The sequence below is a fragment of the Hevea brasiliensis genome, chromosome 16 (assembly GCF_030052815.1).
Source record: "Hevea brasiliensis isolate MT/VB/25A 57/8 chromosome 16, ASM3005281v1, whole genome shotgun sequence".
Classification (NCBI taxonomy): Eukaryota; Viridiplantae; Streptophyta; class Magnoliopsida; order Malpighiales; family Euphorbiaceae; genus Hevea; species Hevea brasiliensis.
In genome coordinates this window covers 70,982,609-70,993,212 of record NC_079508.1, presented here as the reverse complement: position 1 = coordinate 70,993,212, position 10,604 = coordinate 70,982,609, and the positions used below count along the sequence as shown (strand labels likewise).

The 10,604-nt window shown below is 28.6% G+C and overlaps 1 protein-coding gene across 1 annotated transcript; it reads right to left on the bottom strand.

Annotated features, from left to right (window-relative positions):
- Window positions 1-1,522: 1,522 nt before the first annotated feature.
- Window positions 1,523-10,275, bottom strand: LOC110664800 (cellulose synthase-like protein G3). Its single transcript, XM_058138511.1, has 7 exons — window positions 10,263-10,275; window positions 9,210-9,865; window positions 3,921-4,070; window positions 3,401-3,526; window positions 2,868-3,311; window positions 2,446-2,793; window positions 1,523-2,305 (listed from the first exon to the last, which is right to left on the bottom strand). The coding sequence occupies exons 1-7, from the start codon at window positions 10,273-10,275 to the stop codon at window positions 1,760-1,762; spliced, it is 2,283 nt and encodes a 760-aa protein (XP_057994494.1). The 3' UTR covers window positions 1,523-1,759.
- Window positions 10,276-10,604: the final 329 nt, after the last annotated feature.

The following is a 10,604-nucleotide window of genomic DNA, read 5'->3' as shown; positions in this document are numbered from 1 at the left end:
AATGATTAATTCTATACTTTTATCAATATCAATAATTTAAAACAAATAGTTATAAAACTGTAACCAATAAAGTATTTGTTACTTTGATATTTAATCAAAGTTTATTCATTCCTAAAATTTAAAAAAAAAATGCTATAAATTTATAACAAATAAAATAATCACCCGTGGAAAAAAAAAATTTGTATAGATATTTATATAAATTTTTTATTTAATTAAATAGTTAATTTTCTAATAATAATATTTTTATAGTTATGTTAATTAAATAGTTAATTTTAATATTAATTTTACAATTATTTTAGGAATGCAAAGGTGGGCTCCGTTTCGCATAACATTTTTTTTTCTAATTTATTCACGTTATTATTATTATTATTATTATTATCATTATTGTTATTATTATTATTATTATTATTATTTATTAGATAAAGTCAAATATTTAATTGATTATTTATTATTTAAATAAATATTAAATGATTAATTTATGAAATAATATAAGTTATTTGTATATGTAATTTTATTAATAATATATATAAGATTAATATAAGTTTATTAATGATCAACTTATAATTTTTAAATAAGTTTTAACATGTTTAAATTTAATTCAATTTTAAAAAAAATATATTTTTCACAAATAAGTGAATTGATCATTGAATATGTAATTTTATTTTTAAAATAATAATATATTTAAATTTTAACTCCTTAAAAATATATGGTTCGCCCTGGTGAGGTGCTGAAGAAGGACAACAATCACAATAAAGATTATTAAATTTTATTACCGATTGTTATTACTTAAAAAATATTTGAATTTGTTTAATTTTATATATTTAATTAATATTTTATATAAAAAATTATTTTTATTAATAATTTATATTTTAAAATTTTAATAATTTCATAAAATATTTTAATTTTATTTTTATATAAAATAAAAAATATAAATATTTATAAATATTATTAAAAAATATATATATTTTATATTTAATTAAATATTTATATAAACGGATTTGGATAATGGATACCTAATATATAAAACTCGAACCCGACCCGAACTCGTCACGGGTATTAAATTTCAAATCCGAACCCGTCTCAAACCCGATTATATACTATCCAAACTCATCCTATTAGGGTTCGGTCGGATCGGGTACCCATAAAAATCCGATTCGTTGCCATCCCTACTTATAAGGGGTAGAAAAAGACGCTTTCATTGTAAGTTAATTATTAGCTTGTCAGATTAATTAACTTTAATAACTTGTAATTAAGGGTAAAAAAAAATTATATAATAAATCAGTTATTTCATATTAATATTTGACATAGAATAATAACCCAATAATAATTAGACATACATACAATAGAGAGTGATTAAAAAATATATTTTTTATAAAATATAATATTTTAAATTCATTTAGTTTCAATGGAGATCATATACTACTAAAAATAATTTCAATACTATCAAATTTTCTAAAACTCAACAAGTAATAAAAAAAAGTTTTCATATTAATAAAATTTAATTGAGAGTGAAATAAAAAAATGTATATTTATTTTTATGTATGCTTCTATTATTTTAAAATTATCAAATAAAGATTTTTTTTTTAACACAGATAATATACGTCTTGATTTTACAAATATAAGCACTTGAACTAATTTCGTTTTCAAAAAGGATATATTAGCTAGTGACAGTATGCTTTTTACCATCTTATTCGTCTTTCTGATGCAACACAAAGCAGAATCATAAAGGAAATATGCAAATCACATTAGCAAACCTTTGTTACTTAAAAATGAAAGAAGCTGCAATGTAAAGAGCCCAAGTCAGAAATGCTGCAGTGAGAGTGATCTTGGTAGGCAATTTTCCTTTATCCTTTCTGAAGACCATTGCTTCATATATTGGCCAACAATTCACAACCCCAAATCCCGCTATGAACATTTGGATTAGAAGTCCCTCCAAATTGCTGCTTTTGACAACTTCTGCCAGCCCCATAATAAATGACACCAAGTTTATCAATGCTGCCATTGTTAGGGGCACAAACATGGGCGATGGAACTCCAAAGTCAAAGATCCCTTGGTCGTATCTTTTACTTTGCTCATCATCAACCACTTTGCTGGTCAAACTGAAGCCATGTGTCAAAATGCCCAAGGATTTGAGCAAGAATTCAAGTGATCCAAACCATAAACATGTGAGTCCTCTTATGGTCCAAATCCTTTGATCATTCCACCACATTTGGAATGTTCCATTAGCCGAGACAAAGTCGAAATAATCCTGCCAATAGGCTCCCAGGAACAGAAATGGATACAGCAGAAACCATGGTTCTGAGACCTGCAATGCATTTTTCAATTCCCTAAGAAACTTGCAGAAGGATTAAATCAATGAAATTGTGTTTAATTTGACATTTGGAGATGTTCTTTTCGATTAAATATGCTCTGGAACTTTTCCTAATGATTTTAAACGTTGCCTACCTTGGGGAAGACGCGAACTTGATTGATGAGAGCTAGCTGGGGGAGAAAAGCGTATGTGGTTATCGGAATTGACCAAATAGGCCAGAATGCATACTGTGAATAAAGTAGGGTCATGAGAAGACCCAAACGTCTGATGCCATATATCATTGGGCTGTATTTTGAGAAGCCCACCTCAAAGACACCAACAGCCCACCGCTTCAGTTGATTCAACAAATCCACCAAGCTTATGGGAGCATTCCCCAGAAACGCTGGCCTATCTGGATTGCAAAACATGGATCTCCAACCCTCACAACGTAGTTGATAACCCGTAAAAAAGTCCTCAACCAACGAACCATATCGAAAGCCCATCTACATCCAGGATTAAATTAGGCAAAGATTTATTTATGGGTTCGAAAACCAAATAACTAGGGTAATAAACTTGCCTTGTAGCCCCAGGCACATTGATTCTCATAATTGCAACCTGCCACATGACAAGCCAATGCCAAGACTTCTGGGGACTGTATGGGCTTGTCTACCAGATGATCTGGGCTCAACTCAGGAATTTCTGGTGATATAAAATTGGATGGGCCACCAAAGAATGCTCTCCTGGAGAAGAATACGTTGGTTCCAACATTATTGGAACCCCCTAGCCCATCAAACCCCATAGGTTGAATTGCAAACAATCGTTTAAATTGACAAGCATATATGTCATTTTTGTTGATCCCATGAAAATGCTGAGGAAATTGAACATATGAATATTTGGAACGAATTTCAGGATCCGAATAATAACACAAAACTCGAAGAAGTGTCTGCGGATCGTTGGAATACATGTCACAGTCTAGTGTCAAGATTATGGGTGCATTGGTCATCACAGCTGATACTCGTAGCTTCAAAATAATATAATCAAAATAATATTAAATTATCAAGTCCAATTTTTTTTTTTTTTAAATCTAATTGAAAATGTGGGATAGCATACCAAAACATTCAAGGCACCAGCCTTGAAGTGATGATGTGAAGTGCTGCTTTTCTCTCTAGAAACATAAATAAGATTAGGCATAAAATTTCCGGTAACGTCCTTGCTCCTGTTATTTGCCAATAAAACCTGCTCAAGATTAATGTAATTGTTAGTGTATTGAAAATTATTCAAATAAATCACAGTTGCAAGCAGTCATGGAAACAGACTAGTCCTGGTAGATTTAATCTAAAATCAAAGTCAGATAAAAATCGCTTTAAATTGACTTGATAAAATTAATTTTGAATTAAACTTAAATCATTCGATTTTTTATCTGATTTTGAATTTAAATCATTTTTTTTCTACTAAAAAACAAATAAAATTTAATTATTAAATTTAATAATTGATGATATGTTGCAGTTGGATTCTAATTTTCTTGAAACATTAAACTGAAATATTGATTTAAATCTAAAATAGACACAGAATAAATTGATGGCCATGACTAATTATGAGCAAGAATATTGATAATAAAGAAAATACGAACCTGAATAACAGTAGGATGATTTTGACTCGTGAAGTTATGTGTCCATTGATTGAAAGCTTGGCGCTCTTCATCGCTAGTGATATATTCATCGCCTATCTTTCCTTTCTCCACAACATGCTCCACTCTCATTTTCATGTTCTCATACATTATCTGTGACATGAGAAAAATCCTCTTTTTTTCTCATCTACATGCTAACTCAAAATACCAATTTTTTTTTTTTTAATTCAATGCAAAGGGAAAAAACATTAACGACTCACTATTAAATATGTAATACTATATAAAATATTCATTCTCAAGCTCATTTAAGACCTATTTGGAATTGTAGTCGGAGGCAAGAAAAAGTGGCTTTTAGAAAAGTATCATTTTAAACACTGTTAAAAAAAAGTAGTTTAGATAAAGTTGTTTAATTGTTTTAAATTTTTTATTGCTAATTTAATTTTTAATAAATTCCTAATACTCTCTAATTACTATTTTTATGTAACAACCATATTTTTTTTATATAAAATATTTTTTTAATTAGACTATTTATTTATTTCTATTTTATTCATTGTGTTAAATTAATATTTTCATAACAATATATATATATATATATATATATATATATATATATATATATATATATAATTTTGTGAATATTATTTTACATGTATTATCATTACTATTATTATTTTAAATTGTTATTTGTATTATTGTTATTATTATTTCTAAAGTTTTATTTAAATTAAATATATTAAAAGTAGTTTGGACCTATTTGAAGAGAGAAAAAGGACCTAAGAGAATAAGCTAGAAAAGTTCAGGGACCAGCGAGGTTCCCCAACTACCCTAAAGACGTCGATCGACCTCTGGCAGCCATGGAAGCAGGTGGAAAACACAAACAATCGTGGAGAGAGAGAGAGAGAGAGAGAGAGAGGGTGAGCTGCGTTCGATTGTTCCGGCCATTGCCCGGTGATAGGGGTGGCCACGGTTCGATTTCAAATCAGAACCGAATCGAAATCGATTCGGTCAAAACCGAACTAAAATTGGTCAAAACCAAAATCGACTTCGAACCAGACCAAAATTATCCTTCTACGATTTGGTTCAGGTTTTTAAAAATCGTGAATCGACGATTTTGAACCGGATTAAACTGACGATATCGAACCGAACCAAACTGGCGATTTAAATACAAAAGAATTCAATAAATATCCCACTCCACTCCTAATTCATTTATATATATATATCATTAATTCTCTACACAATTATTTTTTACACCCTCCTTAATTCTTAATACTCTTTCAATTTATCTCAAATTTTCTAAATAATTATTTTCTACACTCATTTTAATTCTCAGTACTCTATAATTCTCCTACTTTATTATTTTATATACTCACTGAAATTTTAATACTATCTTAATTACTCTGTTATTATTTTATATCTTCAATAAAATTTTCAATACCCTCTATTTTAATTTTTTTTTCTTTTATACTTTTTAATTATCAATTATCATATAATTTTTTAAAAAAGAGCAAGTAATATAACTGAAAATTTTGATTCCTCTAAATCCTAAAGGGATATATAGGAAAAATTAAGTTCATGCACCTTGTTATAATTAAAAAAAAAAAATTTCATATCTAGTTTTTAATAAGTTCAACTCTTTACTTATTAAATTTTTCTTAAAAATAAGCTATTTTCATTCTTTTTTTTCTTATTTTATTTTGATTGAAAGATTTTTAAGAAAATTTAAAATATTTTTACAAATATAACTTAAATTCTAAATTAATAAAATTTTTCTCTAATTTTTTCATCTAAGTTGCTCTTAAATCGCCCCCAAACCGTCTTGAAGTATCCTTTTTCGAACTGTCATTCAAACTGTTTTAAACTAAGGATCGAACCAGAATCGGCGGTGTAACACCCTAAATTTTTAAATTTATTATTTGGTGAGTAAATATTAATATTTTATTTTATTTAAATTTTATGAAATTATTTAGAATTTATCGGATTTTAGAAATCGGGTTCGATTTTTTGAAAATATAAAACTTTGATGATTTTTAAAAATTTATTTAAAGATCACGTGACAAAACTAAAAATATATTTGGACTTTACGAATATTTTTCTGAGTTTTTTAGAATTTTTTCAAAATTTTTGGGTCTCGTTTTCGATCCCAAGACAGAGTAAAAATTCAAAATTTTGTATCTTGAATCAGATTGGCCAAATCGAACTGGACCGGATCGGAGAAGCGAAGGTGCATGATATAAACCTAGTGTAGTACACTTCAGAGATAGTTCTTTTAATCAGGGAACGATTGAAAACAGCTTTTAGTAGGCAGAAGAGTTATACAAATCCTAGACGGAAGGATGTGGAGTTTGCAGTAGGCGATTACGTATTCCTGAAGGTTTCTCCGATGAAGGGAGTCATGAGATTTGGGAAGAAGGGCAAGTTGGCACCTTGGTATATTGGACCTTTTGAGGTTACTGATAGAGTTGGAGCAGTTGCCTATCGGTTGGAGTTACCACCCAACCTTGTGAGGCCTTGTATGTTATTGTTGTTATGTTTTTCTTGCAGGGAGGTTAGGTCTAGTTATAAGGAAGACTCTGTCAAAATTTCGGTAAGACCTTAGAAATTATTCTTATTTCTTTAATTAAATTAATTAGTTAATTTTGTTAGTAAATTGATAGAGGTCAATTAATATTTTTAAAATCAATTAATAACTCAATTAGTTAAAAATTTAGTTTGATTTGGTTAACTAAATGCTCATCCCTACTTCTAATGCTTCTTTGTTTGTCTTACATATCATTCATAACTCTTTTGAAAACACTCTTTCAACCCACTAAAGAGAGAGAAGGTGGGCTCCCCTTTTCCCCTTTATTTTTTTCGCTCCTTGTGCTTCTTGTTGATGTCATGTCAGCTTTCTCCTACTCAGATGGTCTCCCCCTAGTTCTAGAGAGTGGGTCTCCCCTCTCAGTCTTCAAGATTGAGTTGTATATAACTTTTTGTAGGTTTTGACCAGGTTGGTGCTAATGTGAAGGAGCTATATTTTTAAAGACATGCATATGATTGTTCTATCCTATTTTCTTTCTTGTTTGGGTTTTGTTGTGTTTATATAAGGTTATTGCTTCTTCAGCGTTGATCCCTTGCTACCGTGAAGCCGGTAGCCAAAATCAATGGGTTATTGGTTTTTAGTAGCAATGTATTTTTTTGGGTCATTATTGATGTCACTCATGAAATATTCAGACTCTCAATATAAACTCTACCTCCCAGTCTATTACTTTCCCTTGCGTTCAAATTCACTAATACCATCTCTTTAATTTTCTTTGGCACCTTATGGCTACTCTTTTGAGGATATTTTCGATGGAAATAATTTTAATGGCTATAATTATTTAGTTCTTCCCTAAATTTTTCTGTGACATGTTCATCTGTCTTGCTTATTTGTTTGGGATCTTAGTTGAACCATTAATATTTGTAATGGGCCTCATACCATTTTTGGCAATGAATATCTACCTTTAAAAAAAAAAAAAATCCTCTTTCAACCCACCAATATAATTATTGCATCCCATTCTGGGGTGGTCCAACTACAGTAGTCATCATCATTCACTTGATTGCATTACTATTAATATGCATAGCAGCAAAATATCTTGTTTTTACTTGTGATTTTGCTTCATAGATTCTGCAAACATTAGCCTGTCAGTTTAATCTCAGAAACAGCTTTTTATTTTTTATTTTTTATTTTTTGACTTGCTAAAAGCATAAACACAGCCCTACAGGGCAGGTAACCACTTATCTAATGTTTGTTCAAATAAGTAATTATTATATATGTGGCCATCGTTTTTTTTGTTCCCTTCATTATATATATCGTGAAAGTCGAGTGTTATTTAACGGTTCATCGAGTGACTCCGTTAGTGGTTGAGTTAGTATATTAATAATTTTAATTATAAATTATTAAAAATTAATTAAATATATAAATTAATTAAAATTAATTAAATATAATACTTATTAATATAAATAAATATAATTAATTAAATTTTAATTATTTAAAATAAAATTTTTAATTTTTATTAAGTTATATTTAATAAATTTTAATAGTGTTCTTAAATTTTATATAAAAGTATTAAGTAATATAATGTATAAATGTATAATTTTTTTATAATATTTATGAAATATTAAGTATATATTAAAAAAATATATTAAAATAAAAAATATATAGCTATTAAACAAACTGAATTGATTTTGATTTTACTTTTTATGGAATTTTAAGTTTAAATTTTTATACTAAAAGTAAAAAAAATAAAAAAAAAAGAGATTCAATTAAATAATTGAACCAATCGGTTTAATTGGTCACACCAGTACACCGATTCAATCATTGGATCGATCAGGTCATGTTAGGTCGCTTTCTTATTTAGTTTAATTATAAATTCAGACTAATTTGAAGGCCTATTTATCAATTAACTAGTTTGACCGATCGATTCAATTCGAGTTTAATAATTATAAAAAGTAGTATAAGGAAAGTATATAAGGTTATTGTTTCTATTTTAGAAAAAAAAAAATAAACTATTGCATTTTTAATAGAAGAAGATTAAATAAGGATGTATTTTCTTAAAATTAAATTATTTTTTATTTTTAATAATAAAATGTTAAAAATAATAATTTAATATTAAATAAATATTATTTATCATGTTTTTTAATTTTTTTATTTTATTTTAATTAAAAACATTAAATAATTTTTAATATTTAAAAATTAAAAAAATAATACTTTTATTGTTAAAAAAATAATATTTTATAAAGTAAAGGTGTATTTGACCTAAATTAAAAAATTTAATTATTATTTAATTTAAACTTAGTTTTAAATTTATTTAACTCTGAATTGAAATAAAAAAAAATTATTTTATTTTATTTTTATTTTTTTAGTATAATTAATTTGACTGACATGAAAATAAATTATGAAAGTAGATCTTTGATCTATATAATAATAATTACACAAGATGATGATGTAAAGCATGCACTATTTTTTTTTTTTTTTAAATTATAAAGCAAACAAAATGCATATCAAAATTATCTACAAAAAGTGTTTCATTTAAATTGTTATTAAAAATATTATTTTAAATATACTAATTAAATATTAATCAATAAAAATTTTAAATTAAATATAATATCTTAGTCAATAAAATATATTCAATTCGGCTGTATTAGCACCTACAAATCCATGGAACTTCCAAGATAGTAAGGTATTTAAGATGATGTATGATGAGAGAAGTATATATTCACTATGGCAGATAGCACGATAGAATATTGCAAAAGAAAGATTGAGGATTTAATTACCTTAATAATCTCGACAGCCTCGGAGGAAGAAGAATAATTTGATTCAAAATAGGATTCGGGGTTCCTCTGCACAATATTGTTCTCTCTGCAAAATGGTAACCAGTGCGCAGCAAACTTAGCAGCCTCCATGAAAGCAAAAAGAGTCAGTGCAGATCCTCCATCATCCGATACATACACCGAAAGCTTCTCCGTTGGATAATCGTAAGCCATCACTGATAAAGCAGTGTTCACTACGCTCATGGGTGGTTCTCTTGTCGGATCCGCAGTGCATATAATCACATCAACGGCTGGGTAATCACTTCTTTTAACAACATTATCGAGGTTTTCCGGGAATTCTTTGCGTTGGATTGGATATAGGCGAGAAGCCTGAGCAGTGGACCACATGAAGGCAAGAACAAGATCGGAGATAAATAAGATGAGGTTTATGAAGAAAGAGACCAGTGTTGTGGAGCAGAGGAGTGTTTGTAAATGGTGATAAAATAAAGCTAGAACGGCACACAAGTAAACTAGGGCAAATATACGGTTGAAGGGCACGATAGGGAGAAGTTGAACGGTATGCAGTGGAGGAATATGGATGGTTTGGGCAGTGGTGCAGCCTTTTGGCCTTGGACCCTCCATGTTTTCTGATTGAAATATGAGGTAGAAGATGATGGGTGCTCATTCCTATATAGCTACGAGCAACTTGCTAGGGAACAAGACACGTGCAAGCACTAGTCAAAGATTTTTTTGTAAATTAATTAATTAATTATTAGCTTGTAAGGGGTATAAAAAGACGCTTTTGCACTCTTCCTGAGCGATGTTACCCTAGAAATTATATGGTAACCGGCTGATAATTGCGTGATGCAGCAGAATTTTATTTTAATTATATTAGATAGAGTATAGAAAAATAAAACAAAGTAATTGGTCCCCAGTAGCAATGTAAATTATTTATCTTGTCTTAGCAAATCAATAATGTGGACTTGACACTTGACACATGTGATTGCATTTATGAACAATAAGAGCTAGTCCCACACCAGAGGTACACAGATGAGCCTTTTGACATTATCTATTTACCGTATATCTGCATGGATGTGCATCAAAACTCATTGTACGCACCTGAAAACAAAAACATAAAACTCAGTGTATATGTGTGTAATTTACCTAACTATATCATTTACACCTTATAATCCTAAATAATCATATTTTTCAATGGTAGTAGCCTACTATCCATAAAGGGAAATGGTACGGTGTTTTACATTTGCGTGGAGCTCATGGTTTGCTTTCAAATTATACTGTTGAAGTTCGGGGTGTAAATAAACCGAGATGAGCTGAATTTAAATTTAATTCGTCAAAATTTTTCAAGTTTGAGCCAAGTTCAAGCTCAACTTGTATAGAATTCAATTCGAATTATAACAC